This window comes from Sciurus vulgaris (assembly GCF_902686455.1).
Source record: "Sciurus vulgaris genome assembly, chromosome: 6".
NCBI classification, from domain to species: domain Eukaryota; kingdom Metazoa; phylum Chordata; class Mammalia; order Rodentia; family Sciuridae; genus Sciurus; species Sciurus vulgaris.
The window spans coordinates 109134109-109151662 of record NC_136466.1 but is presented as its reverse complement, the minus strand read 5'-3'; the positions used below and the strand labels follow the sequence as shown (position 1 = coordinate 109151662).

The following is a 17554-nucleotide window of genomic DNA, read 5'->3' as shown; positions in this document are numbered from 1 at the left end:
AAATGTTAAAAAAAAAAAAAAAAGTGAGCTAGTCCTATACATATTATTATTGCCTATAAACATTAAGTCTTATATGGTGATTTAACATTAACATTACATCCTGTCTTCAATTAATTATTGGCTTGCTGTAATGTCTGATCCAACACCTGCAATCAGCTGGGTCTCATTTACTACTTTTTTTTTTTTTTGCATTGCTGGGGATTGAACCCAGGGCTTTGTGCTTGCAAGGCAAGCACTGTACCAACTGAGCTATCTCCTGAGCCCTCATTTGCCACTTTCTACACATGCAAAGCAGTTCACATTGTGAGTCTCTCAGGCAAATTAACTTTCCCAGAAAAAGATCTCTACATCAGTACCTGTTTAAAGGCCTGCATAAACCAATACTATATGCTGGAGTTTTATCCAAAGTGCCAATATATATATTTTAGTTGTTGATGGACCTTTATTTTATTTATTTATTTATATGTGATGCCGAGAATTGAACCCAGTGCCTCATACATGTTAGACAAGCACTCTACCACTGAAATACAACCAGCGTAGTAAGTGCCCATTTTAAACTGATTTGTTTTTCAGTTCTTTTTAAAATACCCTTTGATTTATTTTATTTTATTTTTTTTTTTTTTATACTAGGGATTGAACCCAGGGTGCCTAACCATTGAGCCACATCCGTAGCACTCAGTATTTCACTAAGTTGCTTAGGGTCTCCTCCCTAAATTGCTGAGGCTGGTCTTAACTTTGTGATCCTCTTGCCTCAGCCTCCCAAATCACTCGGATTACAGGTATGTGCCATCACACCTGGCCCCTTTGATTTAAATGTATTTTAATTTCAAATATAAATTTACTTTCATGGGAAATTAAGCTTACCTTAATTATATTTGCTCACATTATATAATACTCAGGCATTTAACATAATACCTGGCACTCCAGCTATCCATAAACATCAGCCTTTTTAATAGTCTGAACCCTTCATGATTAACAGAGAAACAAAATGTATAGGAGAAAAAAATCCAAACATATAGAGAAAAAACTGGCATGCACTAAAATGTTAGCAGAGCTATTCCTCAGTAATATTATTATGGGTAGTTCTTATTTACTTTTTCTTCCCGAGTCCTCAGCAAAGAGCATGCGTTCCCTTGTTAATTATGATAGAAATACTGACAAAATATTTCAGTATTTTTAAATACCCAATGATGATGTTATCATACAGTCCTGCCCTTCACCAGCTAATAATAATTATTTTACAACTCTTGTGACTTGCCCAGGTAGATGCAGGGGAGCCTGTTTTGCAGTGCAATTTCTTGTGCTCGCAAGTGTTTTTTCACAGTCACTGGGTAGTAGGTACCTCCTTTCACAGTGGCATCATTAGCAACAATCATGCATTCTACTCTGAAAGGCAAATACGTCATTGGAAAGAGAATACAAGACATGTCTTCAAAATCAAAGGCCAATTATAGCTCACTACAAGACACTCTAATATAACCTTCAACTTCTAGTACATACCACTAATAATTACTGAACAATCTTAGGCCAAAAAGCAAGCTTCATTATGGTTCACATATTCACTTATAAAATATGATTACTTTTAACAAGTTTACAAACTCATACTTGACTTTTAAAATGTCATCAGTTCTATATAAGTTCTATATAGTAAAAAAATTAACAACCTAAAACACATTTTCTAATGGTTCTTCAAATGAAAGGGTTCTAACAAGATAATCATAATACCAAAAATAATATTACTCCAAGTCTCAAGGGTGAAGAATTCCCTCATAACAAAGTTTCAGAGTTTCCTTTTAAGAAGATAATTTGCAAATATAAAAACTGACCTGTCAAGAGTACCAAGATTTTGTGTGTTTTCTAAAGTTCTTCAATGTTACAGCCATATGTTTTCCTAAAAAGCTAAAAGAAGTCTACAATACACTTATCCTGCTTGAAGACAGAATGGATACAAACTTTAAAACAATATACAAGTGACAAAAAATTGTGGGGGGAAAGGAAGATAGACCTGCCTGACATTGCCACAGAAACTTAAGATCAGAGGTTCACCTCAAACCTGAGACAGCAATAGCATGTTCTTTACAAAATTCAATTTTTAAAATATTTATAGAGCTTGTTGTTATCTTGTTTTATTTTCCCTAGAACTCTACAGAGTAATTCATTAAACCCCTGTTAAAAATCAAGAAAAGCAACTGAACATCCAGGGTATAGTAGGGGTTTGCTTTTCCTATTAGCCAGTAGGGCTTCCCACAAGATGAACAAGTCTCCTCTCTGAGCATCAGTTTTACTCACTAGGCCACATAAAACCTTTTCCTGCATTACAAGTAGCATTTGGCTTTATCATTGAACATATAAAACTTTTCTTTCTTTTTTTTTTTTTGGTACCAGAGATTTAACCCAGGGATGCTTTACCACTGAGCCACATCCCCAGCCCTTTTTAAAATTTTATTTAGAGACAGGGTCTTGCTGAATTGCCTAGAGCCTCACTAAGTTTCTGAGGCTAGTTTTGAACTCGTGATCCTCTTGCTCAGCCTCCCAAGCCATTGGGATTATAGGTGTGCACAACCACACCTGACTAAAGATATAAAACAGTGAAGGAAATTTAGGCTTAGGGCAGGTCGCTGAGCCATGACCCCACACAGACAGAGAATGTGTTCGCACGTCCCAGCCCATGGGTGCCACACCCAAAAAGCTTAAGAAGCTCTGATACTGCAAAGATGCCAGGCTGTGAGGCCAGACAAAGCTCAACTGAAATTCAGGCTCTGCCACTTGCTAGATATGTGACCTTGAACAAGAGACACAGTCCACTTTTGCACATTTATTAAAAGATCACAGATAGGCAAGGCATATAGTAGCCAAGTACATGCTTAATATGTGCAAGGCCGTGGGTTCAATCCCTGGCACAATTAAAAAAAAAAAGACAGACTGAGAAATAAATTTATTCCACAAAAATAATGTATTGCACATCTTATTGTATTGGTTTTGCTCACCCAGAATCTATGATTTTGGCACTAGAATTAAACTTTTCTGAAACTGCTTTTTATCTTCAATCCACCTTCAAAGGCAGGCATATGAACCTGACCTTTCTACTCAGAGCTTACACTGTGGCTCAGTAATGTTCACAGGTCACTGGTATTCTCCTTCCACTGTAGCTCCCAAGTTCACAGAATATAAACCTGCAGCCACCTGTGCTTCTAGCTTTGAAAGCCTACACAGAGCAAGGCAGGGCCAAGAACAGAAAACAACTGGTGGTCTGATAATACTGCTTGAGCTCAGCGATCCAGCCATGCCCCAACTTAGCTGAAAAGAGTCGATGAATTTTCTTTTCTACTTAAACTAGTTTGAGCAAACCCAGTTTATCAGATCATCTGTTCAGAGAAAGAGTATAAAGATATAAAAAGTGTTCAACGACACTTCTAATGTAAGAAAAAATGCAAATCAAAACCACCCTAAGATTCCATCTCACCCCAATTAAAATGGCGATTATCAAGAATACAAGCAACAACAGGTGTTGGCGAGGATGTGGGGAGAAAGGTACACTCATACATTGCTGGTGGGGCTGCAAATTAGTGCAGCCACTCTGGAAAGCAGTGTGGAGATTCCTCAGAAAACTTGGAAAGGAACCACCATCTGACCCAGCTATCCCATTCCTTGGCCTATACCCAAAGGACTTAAAATCAGCATACTACAGAGATACAGCCACATCAATGTTCATTGCTGCTCAATTCACAATAGCCAGATTGTGGAACCAACCTAGATGCCCTTCAATTGATGAATGGATAAAGAAACTGTGGTATATATATATATATACACACACATAATGGAATATTACTCAGCCATAAAGAATGATAAAATTATGGCATTTGCAGGCAAATGAATGAAATTGGAGAATATCATGCTAAGTGAGATAAGCCAATCTTAAAAAACCAAAGGGCGAATGATATCGCTAAGTGGATGATGACACATAATAGGGAGTGGGGGGGGGGTTAGTGTTAGGGTTAGAGTTAGGGTTAGAGAGGGGGGCAAGAATGGAGGAAGGAAGGACTGTATAGAGGGAAAAGAGGGGTGGGGGGGTGGGGGGAAGGGAAAAAATAACAGAAAGAATCAAACAACATTACCCTATGTAAATTTATGATTACACAAATGGTATGCCTTTACACCATGTACAAACTGAGAAACAACATGTATCCCATTTGTTTACAATAAAAAAAAAGAAAAGAAAAGAAAAACAAAATAGTTATTTCTGGTTAAAAAAAAAATGATAATGAGAAACTACTTTATACCTATTAGGCAGGTTAACTTCCTTTCAGTCACACTATCCACACTAGAGCAGCCCTAGTGGACAGATAAAAACAGTCCTTCCTTGCCCTTGCCTCCAGGGAGAGAAATCCAGGGAGACGTTAAAATGCCTACCCCAAATACGGATTCCTGGTTATGATATCCACAGAGGACAACTTTAAAGTTGATAATCAATGAAATGATTTTTTATTACAGTTTATAATTTGCAATGAAATTAAATAAGGCTATATTTTGGTAGCTATCTCTTTATTGCATATCACAGTGGAGCAAGAGGGATTCCATCTTAGTCAGTTTTTTCATTGCTGTGACCAAAGGACCTGATAAGAAAAATTTTAAAGGAGGAAATGTTTCTTTGGGATCTCAAAGTTTCAGAGGTTTCAGTCCATAGATAGCTAGCTGCATTCCTTTGGGCTTGAGGTGAGGCTGAACATTATTGCAGAAGAATGTGGCAGAGGGAAGCAGCTCATTTGATGATCAGGAAGCAGAGAGAAAGAGACTTCATTTGCCTGATACAATGTATGCCCCAAGGCATGCCCCCAATGACCCACCCTCCTCCAGTCGTAAACTATCTGCCTTCAGTTACCACTCAGTTAATCCCATAAGAGATTAATTCACTAATTGGGTCAAGGCTCTCATAATCCAATCATTTCACCCCAAAGGTTCTTGTATTGTCTCACATGAGCTACAAGGAGACACCTCACATCCAAACCATAACACATCCCCAACTAGGGAAAAAACATCATTTTCATGTATGATACAATTTGACTATCTCATTCTGCAACAGATAACTTGGTCTATAGATTAATTCCCATCTTCTGTTCATTTATTCAATGAATATTTTTTATGTGCCTTCTATGTGCCATGTTCCATTCTAAGTACTAAAGACACAGGGGTAAACAAGAAGGGCAAAATTCCTGACTGCAGAGCTTCCAATTCAGTGGAGAGGACCAGTTAGAGGTAGCCAATAACAAATAAGTTAAACTCACAAAATAATTTTTGATTTTAAGTGCTATGAACCTAGAATAAAATAAGGCAATGTGGTTGAAGATATCATAAAACAAGGTAAAAGATGCAATCAAATATGGTAAATGATATAATAAAATAAGCTCATTGTGGTGGGGGCCATGCTAAGACAAAATGGTTGAGGAATGAAAGTAACAGCTGCCACCCATATGCACTAGTACTGTTTTAAGGCACGGGGAGATATCTCATCTTACAGAAACAGGCACGGAGAAATTGGATAACACTAGGCAACTAAAGTGCTATAAGAGTGAGGTGAGAAAAGTAGGGAGGGATCAGATCTGAAAGGGACCTTATAAGCCATGGTAAGGAATTTTTTTGAAGGGTGAGAGCAGGTACTGGGGATTGAACTCAGGGGCACTCAACTGAGTCACATCTCCAGCCCTATTTTTTTGTATTAGATTTAGAGACAGGATCTCACCGAGTTGCTTAGAATCTCGCTTTTGCTGAGGCTGGCTTTGAACTTGCCATCCTCCTATCTCAGCCTCCTGAGCCACTAGGAATATAGGAATGTACCACCATGCCCAGTTCATGGGAAGGAATTTGAATTTTCTAGAGAGATGGGCTGCAGGGCAATTACTTTTCGACTAGTCACTATCTCAGGAAAGCAGTCCTTGCATTAAACTGGCTTATAAAATAAATTCCATATTAGTTTCCTCATTAAATGTCTTAGTGTCTACTTCAGAAATTATCAAGAAACCTGTGATAATTAGAAATACATATTTTTGGGCTGGGGAGATAGCTCAGCTGGTAGAGTGCTTGCCTTGCAAGCACAAAGCCCTGAGTTCGATCCCCAGTACCGCAAAAAAAAAAAAAAAAAAAAAGAAATACATATTTTTTTTGCTCTCCCACTCCATTCCTGCCACAGAATTCCTAAAACCCTTGTACTTTCTGGGTGACAGGAGCATCATTTGTTATTCATAAGTGCCTTTCAATCACACCTGAATTCATGCTAATGCTATGAACTATGGTTTGGATGAGAGTTCCCCAAAGGACGTGCTAAAGGTGCTAGTAGTGCCTAGGGTGGCACTACTGAAAGGTGATGGAATCCTTGGGAGATGGGACCTTGTGGGAGATCCTTAGATCATTGAGGGTGTGCCCCAAAGGGTCTTGTGAGAGCTCATCCATCCCCTCTCTCCCTGCTCCAATTCAAGATATGAGTAGTTTGCCCTAACACATGCTGCCACTATTGCCATCTACAGCCCTCATCAGAACTGAGCTGATGCAGGTGCCATGCTTTGGAACCTGCAGAACTGTGAACCAAAATAAACCTGACTTTAATTCATAAATAGCCTCTCTCCGATAATTTCATTGTAGTAACATGAAGCAGGCTAATAGTATTTTTTGTGCACGTGCATTGGACCACATAAGGTCAGGTGTGGAATCTTCCATCTGTGGCATGGAAAATATCGTATAAAATTACCTTCAGGCTATATGTGTAAGGTGTGGTATATATGAAATGTAAGTGAATCTCATATTTAGACTCAGTTCCCATCCCCAGGATGTCTCATTATATATGCAAATGTCCCAAAATCTAAAAAAAATCTAAAATCAGAAACACCTCTATTCCCAAGCATTTCAGAAAAGGAACATTCGATCTGTAATAAAATATATATACAGTCACACATCACATAATAATGTCTTAGTTAACAAAAGACCACATACACAATGGTGGTCCTATAGGATTATATCATCTAGGAACATCATAGAACCATGAACTATCTATGAGCCATGGCTCTATGATGTTCACATGATGCATTTCTCAAATTGTATCATGGTCATTAAGCAACACGTAACTGTATACACCTAGGGGGACAAAATGGAAGAGCATGTTCCAAGGTGTTGATGGTCATTACAAAGAGGGATATGATAAACAGCAATTATTCTACTTAATTAATTATGTATTTCCATAACATAGGAATTCAGTTTAATTCTGCATTAAGTTTAACATTTTAAAAAATGTACCATAACATTCCAAGAAAAAAATGTCTCCACACTGGATGAACATTAAGCAAAGAGCCATGGGGGAAACTTGGGAGTAAAACTCAAGGAAGAAGTAACAATGGTAAGACACTGACAAATTTCTAGAGACATATGCTCCTCCCAAACTAAACCAGGAGGACATACACGATTTAAACAGATCAATATCAAGCAATGAAATAGAAGAAGCCATTAAAAATCTACCATCCAAGAAAAGCCCAGGACCAGACAGATTCTCAGCCGAGTTCTACAAGACCTTCAAAGAAGAACTCATTCCAATACTTCTCAAAGTATTCCAGGAAATAGAAAAGGAGGGTACCCTACCGAACTCATTCTATGAAGCTAATATCACCCTCATACCCGAACCAGGAAAAGACACATCAAGGAAAGAAAATTTTAGACCAATATCCTTGATGAATATAGATGCAAAGATCCTTAACAAAATATTGGCAAACCGTATCCAAAAACATATTAAGAAAATTGTGCACCACGATCAAGTGGGGTTCATCCCTGGAATGCAAGGATGGTTTAACATCCATAAATCAATAAACGTAATCGATCATGTCAACAGACTTAAGGATAAGAATCATATGGTTATTTCAATTGACGCAGAAAAAGCATTTGACAATATACAACACCCCTTTATCCTGAAAACACTAGAAAAAATAGGGATAGTAGGAACATACCTGAACATTGTAAAGGCTATTTATGCTAAGCCCTTGGCCACCATCATTCTTAATGGAGAAAAACTGAAAACCATTCCCTTTAAAAATGGGAACAAGACAGGGATGTCCTCTTTCACCACTTCTATTCAACACTGTCCTCGAAACTCTAGCCACAGCAATTAGGCAGACTAAAGAAATTAAAGGGATATGAATAGGAAAAGAGGAACTTAAGCTGTCACTATTTGCGGATGACATGATTCTATATTTAGAGGATCCAAAAACCTCCTCCAGAAAACTTCTAGAACTCATCAATGAATTCAGCAAAATTGCAGAAATCAACACGCATAAATCTACAGCATTTTTATACACAAGCGATGAAACAGCTGAAAGGGAAATGAAGAAAACAACTCCATTTGCAATAGCCTCAAAAAAATAAAATACTTGGGTATCAATCTAACCAAAGAGGTAAAAGATCTCTACAATGAAAACTACAAAACACTGAAGAAAGAAATTAAGGAAGACCTTAGAAGATGGAAAGATCTCCCATGTTCTTGGATAGGCAGAATTAATATTGTCAAAATGGCCATACTACCAAAAGTGCTATACAGATTCAATGCAATTCCAATTAAAATCCCAATGATGTACCTTACAGAAATAGAGCAAGCAATCTTGAAATTCATCTGGAAGAATAAGAAACCCAGAATAGCTAAAGCAATTCTCAGTAGAAAGAATGAAACAGGGGGTATCGCAATACCAGAACTTCAACTATACTACAAACAATAGTAACAAAAACGGCATGGTATTGGCACCAAAATAGAAAGGTAGATCAATGGTACAGAATAGAGGACATGGACACAAACCCAAATAAATACAATTTTCTCATACTAGACAAAGGTGCCAAAAATAGGCAATGGAGAAAAGATAGCCTCTTCAACAAATGGTGCTGGGAAAACTGGAAATCCATATGCAACAGAATGAAACTAAACCCATATCTCTCACCCTGCACAAAACTCAACTCACAATGGATCAAGGACCTCGGAATCAGACCAGAGACCCTGCATCTTATAGAAGAAAAAGTAGGTCCAAACCTTCAACTTGTTGGCTTAGGATCAGACTTCCTCAACAGGACTCCCATAGCACAAGAAATAAAAGCAAGAATCAATAACTGGGATAGATTCAAACTACATAGCTTTCTCTCAGCAAAGGAAACTATCAGCAATGCGAAGAGAGAGCCTACAGAATGGGAGAATATCTTTGCCACTCATACTTCAGATAGAGCACTAATTTTCAGAATATATAAAGAACTCAAAAAACTCTACACCAAGAATACAAATAACCCAATCAACAAATGGGCTAAGGAAATGAACAGACACTTCACAGAAGAAGATGTACAAGCAATCAACAGATATATGAAAAAATGTTCAACATCTTTAGTAATAAGAGAAATGCAAATCAAAACTACCCTAAGATTCCATCTCACCCCAATTAGAATGGCGATTATCAAGAACGCAAGCAACAATAGGTGTTGGCGAGGATGTGGGGAAAAAGGTACACTCATACATTGCTGGTGGGACTGCAAATTAGTGCAGCCACTCTGGAAAGCATTGTGGAGAAAACTTGGAATGGACCTACCATTTGACCCAGCTATCCCACTCCTCGGCCTTTACCCAAAGGACTTAATATCAGCACACTACAGAGATACAGCCACATCAATGTTCATAGCGGCTCAATTCACAATAGCCAGATTATGGAACCAACCTAGATGCCCTTCAATTGATGAATGGATAAAGAAACTGTGGTACACATACACAATGGAATATTACTCAGCTATAAAGAATGATAAAATTATGGCATTTGCAGGCAAATGGATGAAATTGGAGAATATCATGTTAAGTGAGATAATCCAATCTCAAAAATCCAAAATGATCTCACTGATAAGTGGATGATGACACTTAATGGGGGGTGGGAGTGGGACAAGAATGGAGGAAGGAGGGACTGTATAGAGGGAAAAGAGAGGTGGGAGGGGTGGGGGGGAAGGAAAAAATAATGGAATGAATCAAATATCATTACTCTATGTAAATTTATGAATATGCAAATGGTATGCTGTTACTCCATGTACAAACAGAAACAACATGTATCCCATTTGTTTACAACAAAAATAAATAAAAAGAAAAAAAAAAAAAACAATGCTGAATGGCTACAGCTGCGCCTACCCTGGAGGCAAGGATCATGGGGAGAAAGTGGAGGAACACACCATAAACCAACATGTGTGTCAAGGTCAGTAGCGCCAGGCTAAGTCAGACTGTCTGAAATCAAAACCATGTTACTCTCTAAGCCTGCATCCTCATCTGCACAATGGGGAGGACTGTGATAGCACCCATTCTCACACAGTTGCCATGAGGATCAAGACAGGCAATCATTACATTGCCTGGCATAGTACTTACATGGTAAAAAATAACTTCATTCAGAAATATATACCAATTAATATAACACTGAGGACTTTCGCATCCCTGAACCTACAGTGGTTCTCAAATTTAGCATTCAAGAACCTGCAGGGCCTCACCCCAAGCATCTCTGACTTAGAACTTCCAGGGAAGAACTGGAGAATCTATTTTTCTAATAAGTTCTCAAGTGATGCTGATGCTGCCTGGGGACCAAACCTGAAGAACTACTCCTCTAACACCATGTTTTTCACCCCAAATGTGCACGAGACCACCTGGGGAGCCTTTGAAAACTACATGTCAATCCTACACATGGGAATGCTAATTCAGTGGGAGGTCTGAATTGGATCTCAGGAACTTTTGCTGGGGTTTTTCCCCTTCAATTTTTGTTTCTAAAGCTCTACAAATGAATCTAGTATAGTTCTGAGTAGGATACTCAGGTCCTAATATAAATAGCACAAAGCTTGCATGCTAATATATAAAGTGAGTGCTAAATGGCTGCATCTCATCAAAGTCTTCTTTCTATGATTATTACTATTACTAATACTACTAGGGATTGAACCCAGAGGTGCTCAACCATTGAGCCACATCCCTAGCCCTTTTTATTTTTTATTTAGAGAAAGAATCTCCCTAAGTTATGTAGGGCCTTGTTAAGTTGCTAAAGCCCACGCTGAACTTGCAATCCTCCTGCCTCAGACTCCCGAGTCACTGGAATTACAGGCATGTGCCACCATGTCCGGTTGACCATCATTATTGAGTTTATGTAGAACACTCACCCTGATACTCTTCCAATGCCTGTAATGATGCCACCTGCAGGGACTTCCTCATTACCATAGAGCTGGTAACCTGCAAACTGGGATAATTCCAGAAATGGAGACCTGAAAGGAAAAAGAATATTTTTGAATTAGCGTGCGCGTGTGTGTGTGTGTTTAAACAGTTACACATGAAAAAGGAAAACCATTTTTTCAAATACATATATTATACATAAAATCAACAAAAAGAGTTGGGAACAATGAAACAAGTCTACAATTCCAGCTTCTCCAAAGGCTAAGGCAGGAGGATCACAAGTTTGAGGCCAGTCTGGGCAACTTAATTAGACCCCATTTCAAAATAAAAAGGGCTGGAAATGTAACTCAGTGGTAGAACACCCCTAGGTTCAATACCCAGTGCAACAAAAAACAAAAGAAAACCTGCAATAGCTCCCCATTTCTCTCAAGATAAGACCCAAAACTTTCACAGTGGCCTACAAGGCCCTCTTAACTCTGCCCCATCTCCTATTAGTCTCCCCTTCACTCCCTCAATGCCAACCACAATGATCTCCTGGATACCTAAAGTGTATCACATACCTGGCACACATCACCTCCAGGCCTTTGCACTGGCTGTTGTTTCCTACAACATTTGCCCCAGATATTTATAGGGCTATCTCTTGTCCCTCCTTTTAAATCTCTGCTCAAATGTCAACTTCTCTAAGAGATCTATCCTAACCATCCCACTTAAAACTGCAACTTGCCCATCACTAGCTCACTCTTACTCTGGTCTATCTTTTCTTTTCCCCATGATATTTGTTACCTTCTAGCATAGTGTATGATTTAAAACATTTATTATTTATCTTCTGCCTCCCTATGTCATAATATAAACTCCAGTAGGGCAAAACTCTTCATCTATCTTGTTCATCAATATATCAGTAAAGCCTAAAACAGTGCCTGACACACAGTGGATTCTCAATAAACCTTTTTTGTTTGAATTTCATAAGAATCAAAATTCAAAATCATTTATTTATAATACCATCTAATAAAGTACCATGGAACAGAGAAAATGCTCTGAGTCAGCATTGGGTAGGTACCAACCCTGGGTCTACAAGGGTGTCGATTCTTTCTCTGGGTAAGAGTTTCCCTCTTGCGGTGTGCAGTGCTCGGGCTTTCTCACTACCTCCTAGAATAAAAACATGATTAGATCAGATCAGATCTACAAAACATCTCTATTCAAATCAGTGCCAGGAAAACATAATGCTCAAAACAAAGCAAGGCACTTTTAAAAAGTTCAACATATTTTGTAAGAAACAGCTCATTTTTCAAATCACTCACTCAACCTGTCAGCTACCAATTTTCTGAAGTAAAGGAAGTGGGTTTTTTGTTTAAATCAATCTATCTCTGATCCTAGAATACATCTTTTACATGTTCTGAATTCACTACTACGAAGAAGTTATCCAGTATTTTCTCTGCAACCCATTCATTACAAATACTGCCTCATTGTCACGCTTGTTAAATATTTACCATATGTATCTAGCGTTGTATTAAGTTCTAGATAAAATATGAAAATTCCTACCTTCCTTTGGACTAGATAAAAGAATAACAGAAATTACTTGCACAAATAAGTAAGGACCGATTTATGTAAAAGTGACGTTAGAGACCCACATTTTAAGTCTGCAAATGGAAGAACTGAATACCTTTGCAGCAATTAGAAAGTTCCCTTCTGTTAGTACCCTGACTCAGAGATGGCCTTTGGTATTTACCAACATCCTAATAGACAAAATAACAGTAATTAAAGAGATGCTAGGGAATCTGACCAGACTACTTGAGGCCAAAGTGCCCCAACCTCATGTACCCATCCTGTGGTTGAGGCCTCAGTTTCTTGGGAATATCTATAACACGCTCTCTGCAAATCAAAGTATCAAGTGGTACCATAAAATGTTCATTTTCATTGCTGACCCAAAATGATCTCAATATAGTCTTTGTCTAATGCAACATTCAACTATTAAAGAAAGCCATTTCTTTGTTTATTTGGGTAAGAAAATAAGTTGCTATCTATTTCAAACAAGCTTCCAAGTAAAACCTTATTTTCCAAACAAGAACTTTTTGCTGTACCTAAAAGGATTTTTTTCCCTGAAGAGGTACATGGCATATTTTTAGGACTAAATCTGCCTTCAGATTACAAGAAAATTACATTATACATCTAAACTTCTTTTAAAATGAAATAATCCTGGGAAGGAAAGACTTGGTTACAAAATATTGTGATTAAGTCAAATGGTTTTTCTCTTTTCTCCCAAGCACTGGTCAAGACCTTAAGGGATTGTTTAGGGGTCAGGGAAAGAGGGACAAAAGGGTTACAAAAGGCAGAGGTAGGGGGGGAAGGCAGAGGAAATTTTGCAGAATATGGACACATTTATTTTCTTGATTGTAGTAATAGTTTCATGAGTGAACATATACATCAAAATGCTTTAAATTGCATACTCTAATGTAGTACCGTAGGTCAACTATACATCAATGAAGTGTTTAAAAATAAATATTTAAGGAAAAATAAACTCAGATACTGCAAGGAAAACCAGGCCAGGGCAAGAATCAGGTGACATAAGAGCCCATTCAGGGCTAGCAAGAGAGGGAATGGAAGGCAGAGGTGGGTGACAAAGAGGTGGTAAGACATGCTTTAAAAAAATAAAAAGTAGTTAAGCCAATATCATTCTTACTCTGTCTAATTTGACCTTTTAATTTAGAGCAGCTGGTAAATTATGGTTTCATTAGGAAGAACCAAAGGATAGTTCAGACTTGCAGAGCACAGAATGAAGCCCCTCTGCATTTAAACAAGCATAGTAAGCTGGGTTTGGTGGTACACACCTATAATCCCAGCAACTCAGCAAGAACCTGTCTCAAAATAAAAAATAAAAAAGGGGGTAGGGATATGGCTCAGTGGTAAGTGCCCATGTTCAATTCCCAGTGCCAAAATTAATTAATTAATTAAAATAAACAGGCATAGTATATTTGGACCACAAGACGGCACAACACAAGACCTTAGTTTTCCAAAGATTCTTTTTTAAACATTTTGTGTTATCTCCATTCCATAGACGTGGTGTCAGAAAACATGTTTTCTTTAACCTCTCATTTAGATCAAATTCTCACTGCATGTAATTTGCTGTATTGCACTGATTCTCAGATGGGTAATCTGCTCACATTTAACATCAAAAAGCATTTTATAATTTACGGAATCTTTCCATTGCTGTCTACAGGGGGCAGTCAAGACCTAGCTGTCTGCCTCTGCACGCTGTGATGTTTACTGTCATTGCAACTGCACTGCACACACTGCTGCAACTCCACTAGTGGAATAACTTCCATTTTGAAATATCTTCAAAAAATTATGCAAGTCTTATCTTTAGGTCATTAAAGGTCCCCTCCCTGCTTCAATCATCAAAACCATTTGTGTTTGTCTACAGTCATAAAGTTATTAGCCAGTATAAAAACAAAGCACTTCTAATTTTATCAAAACACTTACTTCAGTTAACTTGAATTAATAAAAAATACTTAGTTCTGACGATTCTGAATAACACCGCAGGGGTAATCCTTCTCCCACCTACAGAAATGACTAAGTTACTCTCCATGCAATCCTACATGTTCCAACAAGGACAAAGGGGAAGATCAAAGACAGCAGAGCCCAGAGAAGAAAGCTGAAACAAAGACAGGTGAGAAAACAAGAAAGAACAGAAAAGAGGGCAAGAGGCAGCTATTTTGTCAACTTATCACAAATTCTCTCTATTGAAAAACTTCAAGGGTTACTTATGAAACAACCTGAAACATCTGTCCCTTTCTCCTGCCTGAAAATTAATGAATGAATTTAAAATCAGGATGTCTAAATTCTATAGAAACAGGAGGGGAAGGAAAATGAGTGAGATTCCCTAACTCTTGATCAATACCATCATTGCTAAGCCAGTCTATGATCATTCACAGAACAAAATCAGAGAAGAAAAGGCCCAGAGCAAGGTGCACAAAATCCCTTAAAACACCAAAACATACACACACACACACACACACACATTTTGCTGTTGAGGTTATTTTGAAACCGCCCAGAGATGTATCAAAAAAATGTATGTTTAGAAGTACACTGAAGCTGGGCATGATGGCACATGCCTATAATGGCAGCTGCTTGGGAGGCTGAGGTAGGAGGATCGTGAGTTCAAAGTTAGTCTCAGACCTAAGCAACTCAGCAAGACCCTGTCTCAAAATTAAAAAAAAAAAATTATAGGACTGGGGATGTGGCTCTGTGGTTAAGTAACCTTGGGTTCAATCTCCAGTATCCCCTGCCTAGCCCCCCCAAAATGTATGTGTAGAGAAGGAGATGTAGCGCTGCGGTAGAGCCAGGATCTGGGTTCAAACCCCAGCACTGAAAAAAAAAAAAAAAAAAAATTGGCGAGATTACTTATGGTTGAATATAGACATCTTTTTGATGACCCTATTTTCAAGTTTCTATAAGCATATATTATTTTAAAATGTGTGTGTGCACATCACATATCCATCTGAATGGTACAATTCTAGGTAAAACTACAAAGTCCAAAGTCATCTTTTCTCCTGTCTCCCTTCCTCACCTCCCTACCTTGGGGTCATAGGCTCTCAAGAGGGCCTGACTCAGCAGGACATCAGAACCCACAGTCCTCAGCAGGTGCTGAATGATGTCTGATCCCTCTTTGATTCAACCCACCCATCTTAATGTCCCAGGGCAATACTCAATTTATCAAATCCAACTGTGGTAATGATTGTAAGTATGGAGTTACAACTCCCAACAAAACATGTTTTTATTTCAGCAAGAGTTTTTGTTGTTTTTCTGGGAAAAAAAAAAAAAAAATGCCTTAATCTAAATGGCTTCAAGAATTTTAGTCACCCTTCTGAAAAGCATACCTAAAAAACAGGACATTTTACTCCCTAAATCATACCCCAAAAGACGAAATCTATATCATTCTTTAATACCACTTTCCCACACTAGGACAAGGGGGATTCAAGAGCTACCTGGTCAAAAAGAATGACCAATGTAAGCTACCCCCTGTTTTTATAAGTAACCCTTCATTTATTTGCACACACCTACATAGGGTAGCCTGGGCCAGTATGACTGACATTTACTGCTTCTGATTGCCTGTTTTCCTTTTTCCCTTTTCCTGAAAGCAATACTGCCACCACCATGAGGTTCCAGGAGCTACCTGCACAATATTCTAAAGCCCTACCTAGCTCACATGGGTCCTAGGGCACAGTTACAAATCTCCCAGACACAGTGATTGGACCATAGGGTAAACATATGGGCCAAAGTGTACCAATCAGAACTTCCCAAAATTAGTGATGAAAGGATAGCTATCACTTCCTCAGACTGTGAGCTATATGGATGTAAACCCCCGTCTGCCAGCAACCTAGCTCCCCACCTCATGGAGAAGCCTGGAGAGTCCACACCATACACAGATCCTGAGATAAATGGTAAAGTCTTGGGAGGTGCTGGAGTCTCTGATCCAGTCAACACTGCCTTCTCATTGGGTACAGGAAGCAATAAATAGTGTTTTCTACCTTAAACAAATTTGATTGGATTTCTGTGATGTGAAACCAAAAAGATTAGACACAGGTCATTTTTAATATTTTTTTTTTTTAACTTTTTTACAACAATGCTTTATCTGAAAAAAATTACATTATATTGAGAAAATAATATTTTAATATATTACAATACCTAAGTAAGAAAGAGTCAAATGAAATTTACAGTCTTTTTTGGGGGGAAGAGGGGAGAAGGTTACTGGGGATTAAACCCAGGAGTGCTTAACCACTGAGCCACATCCCCATCGCTTTTTATTTTTTTGTTTTGAGACAGGGTCTTACTAAGTTGCTTAGGGCCTTGCTAAGTTGCTGAGGCTGGCTTTGAACTTGCAATCATGCCTCAGCCTCAGGAACTGCTGGGATTACAGGTGTGTGTCACAGAGTCCAGCCATTTTGTTGTTGTTGTTGTTCATAGATAGAACGGGAACAATTATTGCCATGTGGAATGAAGTCTCTGCTTCTACTGATCCCACTCTGAATTTCATATCTGTTATCATGGTAACTTTTAAAGGATTTAATCATTTTATAGTAACCTGCTGCAGTAAAAACACAGAAACCAAGAAATTCTAAGTAGTGGTACATGTACACTGAAGGGTTTTGGAAAGTAATATTCCTATAAGACAGCTCCCCAATAAAAATGGAGGGATGGTGTGGCTTGGAAGGAGGGAGGGGAAAGTTGGCCAAACACTAAACCTCTCCAGAGCATTCTTTCCTGATGACAATGGGCCCTGAGGGAAAGGGGCAGATACTGAATGCTGGGCTCTAAACCTTGACCTTCCCCCATGGTAAATCAGTCCTAAATGACAATGGGCAAGATTTG

At 38.4% G+C, this 17554-nt stretch overlaps 1 protein-coding gene across 1 annotated transcript in view; it reads right to left on the bottom strand.

Annotated features, from left to right (window-relative positions):
• Positions 1–17554, bottom strand: part of MCCC2 (methylcrotonyl-CoA carboxylase subunit 2) — a 112866-nt gene that overhangs the window by 73729 nt on the left and 21583 nt on the right. Inside the window, 3 exon segments of the mRNA XM_079145040.1 lie at positions 1259–1386; positions 11179–11280; positions 12250–12334. Coding sequence (XP_079001166.1) covers positions 1259–1386; positions 11179–11280; positions 12250–12334 — 315 coding nt within the window.